At 44.5% G+C, this 15,059-nt stretch overlaps 1 protein-coding gene across 1 annotated transcript in view; it reads right to left on the bottom strand.

The window, feature by feature from the left end:
- The window catches only part of EXOC4 (exocyst complex component 4), a 438,637-nt gene that overhangs the window by 123,668 nt on the left and 299,910 nt on the right, over nt 1–15,059 (bottom strand). The window contains exon 11 of the mRNA XM_074538663.1: nt 5,046–5,265. Coding sequence (XP_074394764.1) covers nt 5,046–5,265 — 220 coding nt within the window. The remainder of the gene's footprint in view (nt 1–5,045; nt 5,266–15,059) is intronic.

Genomic DNA, 15,059 nt, shown 5'->3' on the forward strand with positions numbered 1-15,059 from the left:
AGGTCCATTTCAGCCCTTTAAAGGTCCCCTTCAACCCAAAATATCCCCCAGTTTAATATCCCCCAATTTAATCCCTTTGAAGGTCTCATCCAACCCTTTAAACCCAAAATATCCCCAATTTAATATCCCTCAATTTATTCCCTTTAAATGCCCCTTCCAACCCTTGAAATGTCCCTTCCAACCCTTTAAAGGCCCCTTTCAACCCAAAATACCTCCCAGTTCAATATTCCCCAATTTCATCCCTTTAAATTGGAGAATTTCAATCCAACCCTTTAAAAGTCCCTTCAAACCCCAAAATATCCCCAATTTAATGATTCATCAGTGAGCAAATGAGGGTTATCCAGTTCCTGAGCAACTCCAAGTCCTGTCAGGGATGGAGGGGATCTGAGGTTGTTCCCTTCAGGCCAGATGTGACTCACATCTGTGGGATGGTTTGTGAAGAGTGACTCTGCTTCTGCACATCTGAAGAGGACAGAAATAATTCGAAAATAATCCTTCCTGCCATGGGCACTGCTTGAAAACATCCACACAGAACTGCCCTGCCCTGGGATGCACTGAGCGTGCCAGTGGAAGTGGAGTTTTTAAAAGAAATTAAAACCCTGACTTGAGTTTTTAAAATAAATTAAAAATCTCCCTTTTGTGCAGCTCAGAAGTCCTCGGTGGAGAACTGCAGCTGACTTACACAGGAACCTTCTCAAAGCTTCCACAAAAGGCAGGATTTTATTTTCAATTTTATTTTATTTTCAATTTTATTTTATTTTTAATTTATTTTCAATTTTATTTTATTTTATTTTTAAATTGGATTTCATTTATTTTATTTTGATGGAAAGGCTCTATTGACAGATTACAACCAGGAGGGGGAAACTTTTAATTGACTTCCCTCAGTTCATTCAGAACTCAATGTTCCCCCTCCAGAGGAAAAATTTTCTGAAAAAATTTTTAATTTACTTGCCTCAGTTCATTCAGAACTCAATGTTCCCCCTCCAGAGGAAAAATTTTCTGAAAAAATTTTTAATTTACTTCCCTCAGTTCATTCAGAACTCAATGTTCCCCCTCCAGAGGAGAAATTTTCTGAAAAAATTTTTAATTCACTTCCCTCAGTTCATTCAGAACTCATTGTTCCCCCTCCAGAGGAGAAATTATCTGAAAAAATGTTGGAAGCAACAGGGAAAGTCAGACTCCCACCAAGAGATAATTTTATCTCTCATTTGAAGCTAGAAAAGGAGATTTAGCCCAAATTCTGCAGTCTGTGGGTTTTATCCTCTTGACATGAAACACAAACAAGAGGTGAAAACATCTTGGTTGTAACACCACGCCAATTGCAAAACGAAAAATTGAAATATGAGGCTCAGAGGCGTTAAAATTGCTTTAAAATTATCCTTGAATGGGAAAAACCCCCATGGCTCAGCCATGCCTGCTCCTTAATGGATGCTGCTGGCAGGGAGCCAGCCTGGAAAGACAATTAATTTGTTTATACTGATAAATAAAAACATCCAACCTCCATCAAAGCCTGCAGCCATCGAGAGCTGCTGGCTGGGACCATCCTTCTCCTTAAAAACCACTCATTTGATGGGAATAGAACATTCCAGAAGCTCTCAGGGATGTCTCCTTGGAAAGCCACAAGTGAGTGGTTCCCTGCATGGAGTGGGTGATGCGGTAATTAGCTCCAGAAAATCGTTATCCTCCAAAACAGCTGCACAACCTGATTTTTTAAAGGAGATTTTGGGTTTTTTGGGGATTTTCAGTTGCTAGGGTTTGGCCAAAAAAATATCAGGAGCATCATCCACACTGTGCTGTTTTTGAGGAGATTTTTAAGGAGTTTTTTGGGTTTTTTGGGGGATTTTCAGATGCTAGAGTTTGGCCAAAAAAAATATCAGGAGCATCATCCACACCGTGCTGGTTTTAAGGAGATTTTTAAGATTTTTGGGTTTTTTGGGGGATTTTCAGCTGCTAGAGTTTGGCCAAAAAAGTATCAGGAGCATGATCGACACGGTGCTGTTTTTAAGGAGATTTTTAAGATTTTTGGGTTTTTTGGGGGATTTTCAGCTGCTGGAGTTTGGCCAAAAAATTATCAGGAGCATCATCCACACCGTGCTGTTTTTAAGGAGGTTTTTGGGTTTTTTTGGTGATTTTCAGCTGCTGGAATTTGGCCAAAATGTATCAGGAGCATCATCCACACCGTGCTGGTTTAAAGGAGATTTTTAAGGAGTTTTTTGGGTTTTTTGGGGGATTTTCAGATGCTGGAGTTTGGCCAAAAAAGTATCAGGAGCATCATCCACACTGTGCTGAGATAAGAAACAACAGAAGCTTTGAAGGAAAGGAAAAAATCCCACTCTGCTGCTCCAGAGCGAAGCAATTTGGATTTTTTTGGAGATGGAGCAACAGGTTTTTAAGGCCAGCGACCACCTGGGTGGGAAGATTTATCACCTCGTTGAGAACCCTACAAGAACAGGCTGCAAGGAGCTGTCGAGGCACTTGTAGCCTAATTTAGGATCGATTCAAACAATTACAGCCTGAAATTTAATGCTGAATAATTTTGAGACAAATGAGTTTCACGGTGATTCAGCCGCTCTGCAAAGGAAAAGGGTTTCAAGTGTTTTCCACTTGAGGAGGGAGGAATGGAAAACAAGGCAGTAAAATGGAATATTTAGAAAGGACAATTTTTTTTTTTTTAAGGATAATCTTTACAGGAGTGGGTGATTCATCTGTGAGCACGCAATGCTTGAAAATCTTTTATCTCTCATCTAATTCAGCTCAGACATGTGCTGATAGTGATCCCAAAGCAGCTTTATCATGGGGCTGATAAATTCCCCAGTGCTGTTCCAGCCAAAGAGGCTTCAGAGAGATCTTTGGGATAGCAAAGAGTGGGATGGTTAAACCAGGAACCCACAAACAGCAAAAAATAAACTGGGGGAGAGCTTCATTCACCACTTTTCCATCATATCCACGAGGGGATGGATATGATGGCAAAGACTCCAGGCTCCAGCACTGCCATGCAGAAATAGGCTTTTTTTTTAACCCCCTTTAATGGAAAATCAATAGGATTTATTTTAGGGAGCTGTTTGGATGAGCTGGTTCAAAGAGGCAGCAATTTTTCTTCTCCATTCAGAGAATTGCCCTTCTCTGATGGCGGGAACAAGGAGACCTCCTGAGCACAGACAGTCTGACCAAGGATAATTCCAGTTCAAAATAATTTCCATCCATCAAGAGAAACAAATTGTAGGAGCTGGATGAGAAAATTCCAAACCACTCTGAGTCTTTAACCCTGAATGAACTTTAAGGAAATATACTGACATTATAGAACACATTTTCATGAGAAATGAAACCATGAGCCACAAAAAATACTTTATCCATATTAAGGCAGGTGAAGCTTGGGAAGGAAACAATCCAGGGATTCTGTGCAGCCCCAAAACATCAGTTCAGCTCCTGCAAAGAGAATTTTGGCCCCTTTCTAAAGAAGCTGTTCCCCCCTCCAGGGACTTCTGGAAATGCTGTTCTGGAATTTGATTTTGTTTTGTCTCTGAAAGGACCATCCCAGTCCTGCTGCACTCAGACAGGCACAGTCAGTGACCATTAATCCATCAAAAATTCTGGAAATGGTAACAATAATACAGTTGTTCCTATTATTGCATGAAATGATAACATCTCTGTGTTTTACAGCTGTAAACTGAGATAGAAAATGGCCACCTAACCCCTGGGATAAAGGTGCTGCTTCCTAAGAACTGGAGTATTATCCAACCCTAACGAGAGGATTTCCCAGGAAAGAGGGAAAAACTTCAAAGGATGAAAAGAGTTTGACATGACCAACAGCCAGAGTCAGTTACAGAATCACAGAATCACAGAATGACCAGGTTGGGAGAGCCCTTCAAGGCCCTGGAGCCCAGCCCAGCCCCTGGCACCCAGTGCCACCTCCAGGCTGGTCAAACACACCCAGGGATGGCGACTGCACCCCCTACCCGGGCAGCCATTGCAGAACTTTCTCCCCCTTGCTGGAAAAGCTTTTTGCTGCTCTCCCAGCTGGATTTCCCTTGGCACAGCTCAGGCTGTGTGCTCTGGCTGTGCCAGTGCTGCTGGAGCCAGAGCCCAAGGGCAGCTGGGCACAGGCGCCTTTCAGGGGCTGTGGGAGTGCTGGGGGCACCCTGAGCCTCCTTTCCTGCAGCCTGAGCACCCCCAGCTCCCTCAGGGCTCCCTCAGCATTTGTGTCCCAGCCCCTCTCCAGCATCATCACCCAGTGCCATCCCATCCATGGCAGGGACACCTCCCACCATCCCAGGCTGCTCCAGCCCCAGTGTCCAGCCTGGCCTTGGCCACTGCAGGGATCAGGGGCAGCCCCAGCTGCTCTGGGAATCCCTTCCCAAAATCCCAGCCCAGGCTCCCTCTCCAGGGAATTCCCTCCATTCCCAGCTCTCCCAGCCTGGCATTGGATCCATCCCCACCCCGACTCCTCTCCAGGAAGGAATTTTGGGCTCTGGGGGCTTCACTGGCAATCTCAGCACTCCAGGAAGGGTCTCCCTTCCCTTTGCCATCCCCAACTTCCATAAAAATCCCTGGGGATGGATTGTGAGTGTCCCAAATGCCAGAATGGTTTGGGTGGGAAGGGCCCTTCAAGCCCATCCCATTCCAAGCCCACCATCCCAGGCTGCTCCAGCCTGGCCTTGGGCACTGCAGGGATCAGGGGCAGCCCCAGCTGCTCTGGCAATGCCAGCCCAGGCAGGAATTGCTCATTGCCAAGATGCCACCCATGGCTGCCCTCTGGCAGTGGGAGCCATTCCCTGGGTGCTGTCCCTGCAGGCCTTGTCCCCAGTCCCTCTGCAGCTCTCCTGGAGCCCCTGCAGGCCCTGCCCTGTGCTGGCAGCTCTCCCTGGATCCCTCCCTGCTCCAGGGGAACATTCCCAGCTCTCCCTGGAGCCTTCCCTGCTCCAAGGAACATTCCCAGCTCTCCCAGCCTCAGAGCAGCTCCATGGGCCCATTCCTCATTGGAAACCCAACCAGGCCATGGCTGGACATGGACAACAGGAACATCCTGAGGGTCCCTCAGCTCCCACCTGCAGCAGAGGCCTCTGCACCCCCAGGATCTTCATGGTGTCAGCGTTGGCCAGGATCTTCAGGGGATCTGAGGCCTTGGTGACGCCCTCGATCTCCTTGTTGATCTCGGCCAGGACCTGGCTCAGGAAGATGTTCTTGATGTACATGGTGAGGAACTCCCTCAGAGGGCACTGCTTGGCTGGGCCCAGCTCCATGGCCTGCTCGATCTCCTGGATAAACCTGCAACACAGAAAGGGGGAAGGAAGAATTTTAATTAAATTGAATAAGTTGTAATTAAGTCATGAAGATGCTTTAGATTTGTTGGTGTTGCCTTTGCCATTCCAACACTTCAGACACGAGCAGTGCAGGAATCACCACAGACTGTCCCAACCTGAGGAATGATGAGGAGAAAAGGTCCACAGGGTAGTTTTAGGGGAAAAAAAATAAATTAAATACAATCAATTGATGAGACAAACACTAAATTGCTGGAGAAGGACAGATAAAATGAGAGAAAAATCCACATTCCAGGCACAATTCCTGTTTGTGCCAAAAAAATTTGGCTTTTCCATTTGGGACATGCTGGGACGATATCCTTATAAAAATTTGGCTTTTCAGCCAAATTTCAGACACAAGCACCAGCAATGACCATGGATTGTCCCAACATGAGGAATGACGAGGAGAAAACGCCCACAGGGTAGTTTTAAGGAAAAAAAAAAAGAGATAAAATACAATCAATTGATGAGACAAACATAAATTGCTGGAGAAGGACAGATAAAATGATAGAAAATCCACATGCCAGGCATAATTCCTGTTTGTGCAAAAAAAAAAAAAAAATTTTTGGCTTTTCCATGTGGGACACATTGGGAAGATTTCCTTATAGAAAAATTGGCTTTTCCATGTGGGACATGCTGGGAAAATGTCCTTATAAAAAATCTGGCATATTTATATTTATATTTATATTTATATTTATATTTATATTTATATTTATATTTATATTTATATTTATATTTATATTTATATTTATATTTTTAATATATATATATAATATATAAAATTTTTATATTAGTTTTTTTTTTTTCATTTCTATATCCTTATAGAAAAATTTGGCTTTTCCATTTGGGACACACTGGGAAGATGTCCTAGTAGAAAAATTTGGCTTTTCGATCTGGGACACGCTGGGAAGATGCCCTTATAGAAAAAAATTGGCTTTTCCATGTGGGACACATTGGGAAGATATGTTTTTAATAACCTTATAAAAAACCCTGTTTTTTCCATTTGGGGCGTGCTGGGAAGATGTCCTTATAAAAATAAAATCACAATTAAAAAAGCTAACACACCACAAATCCCTTTAAAAAGCCAAGCTTCCTTCTGTGTGTGGTCACTTGATTCCCACTGGTGGGTTCCCCCAACTCTAAACTGATCAACAGAATATTCCAGCTCAAAATCCTGAAAAAAACCATGAAATAAAAGCCATTTCAATGCATGATGCCATTATCCCCCTGCATTACGGATGCCTGTGTTATGGTGTACGTTTATCACCCTTTATTGTTCCGTCCCAGGATCCCATTCCTGAGCACACAGAGCGGCAGCATGACTCTGGGAATATTTTAGCACCAAATGTTTGCCATCTCCTGCAAACTCTCTTTATTTCTGTGCTGCCATCTGGTTTACCACGGAGGAGTTTATTCCAGAAATTACCTCGTCATGTCTTTCACTGCATCTGAGGCAGTGGAATTGGTGTTTCTCTCAAAACAATTAGGGATTGGGTATCAGAGGTCATCATGGATTGAGATTTGCTGTCCTGAGTTGTGCTGAGGAAGATTTAGGTTGGATATTAGGAATAATTTATGCACTAAGTGTGGAGTCACCATCCCTGACAGAAAACAGGGATGTGGCACTTAGGACATGGTTTGGTGCTGAACAATGATTGGATTTGATGATCTCAGAGATCTTTTCCAACCTCGAGGATTCCATGATTTTATTCCTGACCACTGACCCTATTCCCAAACCCTTCAACAAGATCTGCTTAATTATCCATCATTTTCTACTTCCACGTGCCCCTCACTCCAGAGGAGCTGCTTCCCTTCCCAGCCCTGACTGAGGAACCAATTCCCATGGATGATTTCTTTCCAATCTGAGCTCTTTTCTCCCTAAATCCTCTCCCTGTTGGCTCCATGGGTCTGGAGTGACACTTTTGGACAATGCAGCTTCCATGGGGGGATCCCTTTGGAGCTCAGGTGGAAGATTGGCTCTCCAAAGGGAGAGAGATGCTGCAGGGAGGGAATCACAGAGGCAGGTGAGGGAATCCATAAATTCAGAGGGTTTTGGGAAAGCTGCAAAAGGCAGCTCAGAGACAGCAGAACTGTGATTAGAGCTCAGCAGCAGCCATGAGATTGGGCAGCAGGAAAATTATGTGAGAAGTAGAAAAGCAAGGACAAATAGAACAATGGTCTGTGTATTAATGCTTGGCTAGAATAACTCCCCAAGCTGCAGAAAAGTTTATCAGTGAGATATCAGGGAGTTCTAAGTTAATAACAGAGCTCTGTGCATTGTGTTTAAGGCTCACAAGCAGGAATTGGGTTTGAAATAAGCCAGCATTGTTTAACCAAAGGTACCTGTGCTTCCAGTGGTTGGATGGAGCTGCTGTCAATGTGCTTTGGCTTTGTGGGATTGGTGACAGAACTGTTAAAGTGAGCTGTGACATTGAGTTCTGTGTCTGCTGCCTGGGGTGTGAGGTGAGTATTGAAGTTGGAGGGGAGACGACCCACCTTGCGTTGGTCAGCCATCGACTCCACTTTATTGATCAATCAATCACCTTTTATAACAGTGTTAATCAAGTTCATGCATATTGCAAAATCTGAGCTCACAATAGGTCAGAGATAACACACCAACTCCACCTTATGTTTCCAATACCAAGATTTGGGTTCTCAAAATTATTCTTGCTTTCCCAAAACAGCCAAAGATAGAACATCCACTTGTTATGAGAAAGCTGCCTGAGAACTCTGATGTGCAAGGCTCTCAAGGCCTTCATGTTTGTCACTTTTACCTGTAGTTAAAAATAACCTGAGAACCTCTGCTGTTCACAGAAACAGGCTGTGAGAATCTGCTCCTCGCAGCTGCTTTCTAAGCCATCTCTGAAAAAATCTCCAACAGGTGAGGGCACCTTCCCATTGCCACAGCCATGGAATGAGGCTGGTGCTGGAAAATCAAACAGCTCGAGGCACGTTCCCAGCAGCCCTGTCCTGTTTGGGATTTGTGCAGAGAGCCTGGCCGGTGATAAAAGGCACCTTCATTCCCTGGATTTCACAGGGTGAGAATGGGAATCAGCTTGGGAAAACAGGGAACCAGTGGAGCTTTCTGAGGAAGAGAGCAGAGACTCCAAGAGCTGATCCCAAAAATATCAGAGCTGATGTCACCAGCTCCGAGTGACACCACCCACGTCCTCAAGGGGACATTGCCAGGGTTGATGGGACTGTGTTGGACTCATTTACTGTGTCCTTTCATGGCTGTCAGTAAATCTCTGACTCTTTGTTTATAAGTTTATTTACAGAGCACAAAAGTCCCCCAAAATGTGAATTTTACTATTAAACCCCATTCAGGTGGGAAAGAGAAGCTCATAAGCTCAAACTGGGAATTAACATCATCTGGCAAAGTGACAGGAACAATTTCTAAACACTTTTAAAGTCCAGAAAATGCTCCAAAAATGGCTAAATCAAATTAAAAAACTCCTTTTTAGAGGGAGAATGGCCACATCCAAACCACCAGATGTGCTGCCCTACAACAGGAGTGGCAACTCCTCAACCCACAACATCCTCATGGTGCTCCTGCACCACACACTAAAGGTCAGCACTGGAAAACGCTGTTTTCACCAAGAATTTTTGCTTCCCAGGGCCTGGCATCCATGACCAGCATAAAATTAATTTTGGTTGCATTAAAAAAAGTGGTATTAATAATTTAATGATTATTGTTTTATATTTTGATATTAAAATTATAATAACATTATGATCATTTTGATTGTTTATTTGTTATAAAATATTTGATAATATATTAAAATTATCATAGATATATCATAATATATTTATGATAAAATATTTATTTATGATTAAATTTATGATTATTTTTCACATACTGTGTATACAATATTACGTATAATGATGCACTGTGAATAAGAATGAAAATTTTTGAATTTTAGAGAGATCTAGAGATCTGTGCCTTCATCTCCAGAAAACTTCTCCTTGATGTGTCCTGTTCAGTTTTAACATTTTGGAACAGACAAGACAAGAGTTCACCTGAAGCTGGTCAGGATCAAACCACATCCCTGTTTTCCTTGATAGGAACCATAAAATAATCATGGATTACGAGGGAGCTGCCAGGCAGCACTGACTGAGGGGGGATTTGTGAGTGCTCAGCATCACTTGTGATAAAGAACAAATGATCAGGAGCTTAGGAAGCAGATTTCAACTCGACAGCAGCAGGAAGTTATTAAAAATGGAGCTGTGCAGGGCAAGGAGAACTGGAGGATGAGGATGGGAGGCCTTCAGCCAGGATGCTCAAGGATAGTTTGATGAAATGATTATGGGAATGGAAACCAGTGATGTCCTCATTTAATCCCAAAGATCCCTGATGAGGGAAATGGGAGCAGAGAAAAGGTAAAGAAATTAAGGAATTATGGATGTGAGAGTGTGGCTTCCAGCAGGGAACAGCCCAGGAGTGCCTGGATTTGATAATCTGTTGGGAATTTAGCTGCTAAGGACTGGAAAATTACAAAACCGTGGCTAATTCCAAGTCCTGCACCTGTTGATAGCATGTCCTTGGGGCCTAGCTGTAGTGTGATAACAAACAGTGAAAGAGACATGAGAAAAGAGAGATGTAACGCCTAAGGAATGAGGAAGAGTTAATGCTATAGTTTAACCAATAGATTGCTTGGCTTACAGAATATTCATAAGCTTATTATTTGCTGTAAAAGTGTTTGATACTTTCTTCAATAAATTGGACCAGAAAGACCTGAGGGACCGGGACTGGGACCGGACTGGACCTGAAGGGCCTGTGATGAACCAACTGGTGTCCTGGTCCCCTTCTTTTGACAATAATCCAGTGGGACAAGGTGCTTTTTGCAGCCTCAGGGGACAATTGGGATCCATTTTCTGTGCTCTGCTGTAATTCAGAGGTGACCTCTCCAAACTTCCAGCAGGCAGAGTGAGTCCCACACTGTTGTATTTGCTGGGATGCCCTGATGAAGGCAGGGATCATGAATCTGACTCCATGCTCTCAGACGGCTCATTTATTATTTTATGATACTATGTTATATTAAGAATGCTATACTAAACTGTGGGATCTCAGGATCTGAGTCCTGAGGTGCCGAGCCACTGAGACCACCCTTGGGGGGCTCGGGAGTCCTGGAATGTTCCAGAAGTGCCTGGTGGCTGGACTTTGATCCTACACAGGAGACGACACCTGTATGAGGATAGGAGGGTTTCACCGGGGTGAATGGCGAAGGGATTGGTTAATTAGAGGGTGAGACACAGGGTTTAGGATTTCTGTACAGGGGGGTTTAGAGAAGTAAGATGGAGGAATTGGGGCGTGTCCTGTCCTTCTTCTTCTTCTTCTTCTCCTCCATCTTCTGTGGTGATGGTGGCACTTTGGGATTGGTCATTACTAAAAGTGCACCCGGCAATAAGATTAAATGGTATTGGGGAAAAATGATAAATATTGTACACGTAACAATGGGTATAAAGATAGGTGACTGTACGGAGGGCGGCACAGTGTGCTCATGGCTGGCTGCTGAGCAGAGCTCTGTTGGGCTGAAAGAAAATCTTTTAGATAAACAATTAATAAACATAAAAACCGAAAGAAGAACTGAAGCCTCTTCTCGTCCTTCGATACGCGGGCTGTCCCAAGGCCACCCCGGGCCTTTCCAGGCCTTTCAAACAGCCGAAAACCCGACACTAAACTACACTAAAGAATACAGAAAGGACCCTTACTGAATGCTAAAAAGATGATAATGAAAACTCCTGACTCTCTCCAGAGTCCTGACACAGCTTGGCCCTGATTGGCCAAAGAGTGAAAACAACTCACAGCAGAATCCAATGAAACAATCACCTGTGGGTAAACAATCTCCAACCACATTCCAAAGCAGCAAAACACAGGAGAAGCAAATGAGATAATATTGTTTTCCTTTTTCTCTGAGGCTTCTCAGCTTCCCAGGACAAAAACCCTGGGCAAAGGGATTTTTTCAGAGACTGTGAATGCCACACCACACTGCTCTGCACCCCAAGCAGCCACTCTGGAGCTTCAGCCTTCAAAATCCCGCTGGGCACAGGACCAGGGGCTCAAGCAGGAGGCACAAAGTTCCAGGTGCAGGGGAGATTTGCACCAGGAACCCTTCTGGGACATTGAATGGCAGCACTGCTGCACCCTCTGTGTGCTGGACTGGGAGGGTTACTCAGAATTCCATTAAGAACTGATTAAAAATGGAAAACATGAATTTTTTTTTTTAATTTAAGAGAATTTAGACAATTACATCTGCAATTTAAGAGAAGTCAGAGTTGCCCCTGGATCCCTGGAATGTCCAAGGCCAGGCTGGATGGGGCTTGGAGCACCTTGGGACAGTGGGAGGTGTTGAGGTTGGAACTGGATCATCTTTAAGGTCCTTTCCAACCCAAACCATTCCATGATTCCATGAATTAGGGGTGCCAAGTCCAACTGTCACCTGAATAAATGTGACACCAAGAGTGACTCTTCTGCCACCAAGTCCCACAGGGCTCTCTGTTTCCCAGCTTCCCTCTTGCTGCCTTCTCATCCCATCACATCCCTCTTTGTGGGAATTTCACCATCAGTTTGTGGGAATTACAAAAGGTAAGATTTTTAGAAAGCTGGGAAAGTAGGCTTTAGAAACAGAACAGAAAATTTAGAGCTAGCTGCAGCTAAAGTAAAAAAAACTGTAATTTAAAAAACCCTCTTATTTTCCATGGTTCCCAATCCCACTTGGTCATCCTGTGATTCTCCACCAGGAGCCCAGCAGGTTTGGGAGCCCAAAAAACATTTTGGGATGGGAGAGAGCTGTCAGCTCAGGAACCAGCCCTTGCCTTTGGATGACCTTGCTGAGCTCTCGTTGGAGCTGTGCCCATTGGGAATTTTGACTGGAATTGTGTCCATTGGGAATTCTGGCTGGAATTGTGTACATTGAGAATTTCAGCTGGAATTATGTCCATTGGGAATTTCAGCTGGAATTGTGTCCATTGGGAATTTTCGCTGGAATTATGTCCATTGGGAATTCTGGCTGGAATTGTGCCCATTTAGAATTTTGGCTGGAATTGTGTCCATTGAGAATTTCAGCTGGAATTGTGCCCATTGGGAATTTTCGCTGGAATTATGTCCATTGGGAATTCTGGCTGGAATTGTGCCCATTTAGAATTTTGGCTGGAATTGTGTCCACTGGGAATTTTGACTGGAATTGTGTCCATTGGGAATTCTGGCTGGAATTACATCCATTGGGAATTCTGGCTGGAATTGTGTCCATTGAGAATTTCAGCTGGAATTGTGTCCATTGGGAATTCTGGCTGGAATTGTGTCCATTGGGAATTTTGAATGGAATTGTGCCCACTGGGAATTTTGGCTGGAATTGTGTCCATTGAGAATTTCAGCTGGAATTATGTCCATTGGGAATTTCAGCTGGAATTGTGTCCATTGGGAATTCTGGCTGAAATTGTGTACATCGGGAATTTCAGCAGGAATTGTGTCCATTGGGAATTCTGGCTGGAATTGTGTCCATTGAGAATTTCAGCTGGAATTATGTCCATGGGAATTTCAGCTGGAATTGTGTCCATTGGGAATTTTGACTGGAATTGTGTCCATTGGGAATTCTGGCTGGAATTATGTCCATTGGGAATTTCATCTGGAATTGTGCCCACTGAATATTTTGGCTGGAATTGTGCCCATTTAGAATTTCAACTGGAATTGTGTCCATTGGGAATTCTGGCTACCATGAAGCAGAATTGTGAGCACTGCACTTCTTTCAAGGTGTCCAAACAAGCCAAATTTGGGGTTATTTTCCACGCCCTTTATCCAACAGTTCCTCTTGCTGAGGAATATGGAGATAAAAATTCCCAGCCAAAGGAAAACTCACCAGAATTCAACCAGAATTTCTCCTCCTTCTCAGAAAAAAAAAAAACCCAAGTATCTCCGATGTGTTCCTCTAAAAAACCAGCCCCAGTCGGCAATAAAAGATCAGCCAAAGTACAAGAAACTGAAAATGAATGTTTGAAATGGGAAATGTAGGGTGGCATTAAAGAGCCAACAGATATTCCTGATTTTCTGCCTGGCAGACGCAGGCACTCACTGTGCTATTTATTTATTTCAATTTCAAATGCTGCTGGCTGCCTTTTCCCAACAGAACTCAGTCTCTATAAAGAACAAGAAAGTGTTTAACAGCATGGAAAAAAATACATCCTAAGAGTCCTCTCCAAAAACGTTGTGTTACTCATCCAAGCCATCCGTGGAACTTTTAGATGACAAAAAAAAAAAAGGTAATTTGACCCACAGATATCCCAGAAATCAATTATTTATTGCACAATGATTTGGGTTGGAAGAGACCTCAAGGATTTTATTCCACCCCAGCCATGGCAGGGACAGCTCCCACCATCCCAGGCTGCTCCAGCCCCAGTGTCCAACCTTGGCCATTGCAGGGATCAGGGGCAGCCCCAGCTGCTCTGGGAATCCCTTCCCAAAATCCCAGCCCAGGCTCCCTCTCCAGGGAATTCCCTCCATTCCCAGCTCTCCCAGCCTGGCATTGGATCCATCCCCACCCCGACTCCTCTCCAGGAAGGGATTTTGGGCTCTGGGGGCTTCACTGGCAATCTCAGCACTCCAGGAAGGGTCTCCCTTCCCTTTGCCATCCCCAACTTCCATAAAAACCCCTGGGGATGGATTCTGAGTGTCCCAAATGCCAGAATGGTTTGGGTGGGAAGGGCCCTTCAAGCCCATCCCATTCCAAGCCCACCATCCCAGGCTGCTCCAGCCTGGCCTTGGGCACTGCAGGGATCAGGGGCAGCCCCAGCTGCTCTGGCAATGCCAGCCCAGGCAGGAATTGCTCATTGCCAAGATGCCACCCATGGCTGCCCTCTGGCAGTGGGAGCCATTCCCTGGGTGCTGTCCCTGCAGGCCTTGTCCCCAGTCCCTCTGCAGCTCTGCTGGAGCCCCTGCAGGCCCTGCCCTGTGCTGGCAGCTCTCCCTGGATCCCTCCCTGCTCCAGGGGAACATTCCCAGCTCTCCCTGGAGCCTTCCCTGCTCCAGGGGAACATTCCCAGCTCTCCCTGGATCCCTCCCTGCTCCAGGGGAACATTCCCAGCTCTCCCTGGATCCCTCCCTGCTCCAGGGGAACATTCCCAGCTCTCCCTGGAGCCTTCCCTGCTCCAGGGGAACATTCCCAGCTCTCCCAGCCTGATTTCAGAATCATCAATTGTGTCCCGCCTTCAAAATACAAAAATGTTTTGTCTGAATAAAAATTCAGATTGAGGGGTGTCACCAAATTTTGGATCATGGTCACTTGTGGATATTCCTGGGAATTGCCTGAAATCTTAAAAAAGGCTTGTAGGGATGTCCCTGCTTTGAAGGACACTTTTAGGAGATGTCACAGTGAGGATGGAGTTCCTCAACAGAGCAGCCAAGGGAAAAAAAAAATAGAAATTTGCACCTTATCCTGAATTCAGAACCTGCATTTTTAAAATGATGCACAATTTTCAACTTGTTTCATCCTCCTATAAAAGCATTTGAGGTGATTTGTGGCTGCAATTAAGCATTCCCCTTAGACAGAAAAGCACTTTCAGGGAAATGAAGTAGCTTTTGGTAAATGACAGTCATTTGGATTAAAAAAGAAAAAAAAGAGAAGCGCCTCATTTCAGGAAATTTAATTCATTCTAACTCACAACTTAATTGGCTGTGAGCTCTGTCTTACCTAAGCTGGAAGTGAGGGATAAAAAGCATAAAACCTAAAAAAGCTGCGTGGATTGATTTAGAAACCTACAACTCCTGCCTTC

This window comes from Zonotrichia albicollis, chromosome 4 (assembly GCF_047830755.1).
Source record: "Zonotrichia albicollis isolate bZonAlb1 chromosome 4, bZonAlb1.hap1, whole genome shotgun sequence".
NCBI lineage: Eukaryota > Metazoa > Chordata > Aves > Passeriformes > Passerellidae > Zonotrichia > Zonotrichia albicollis.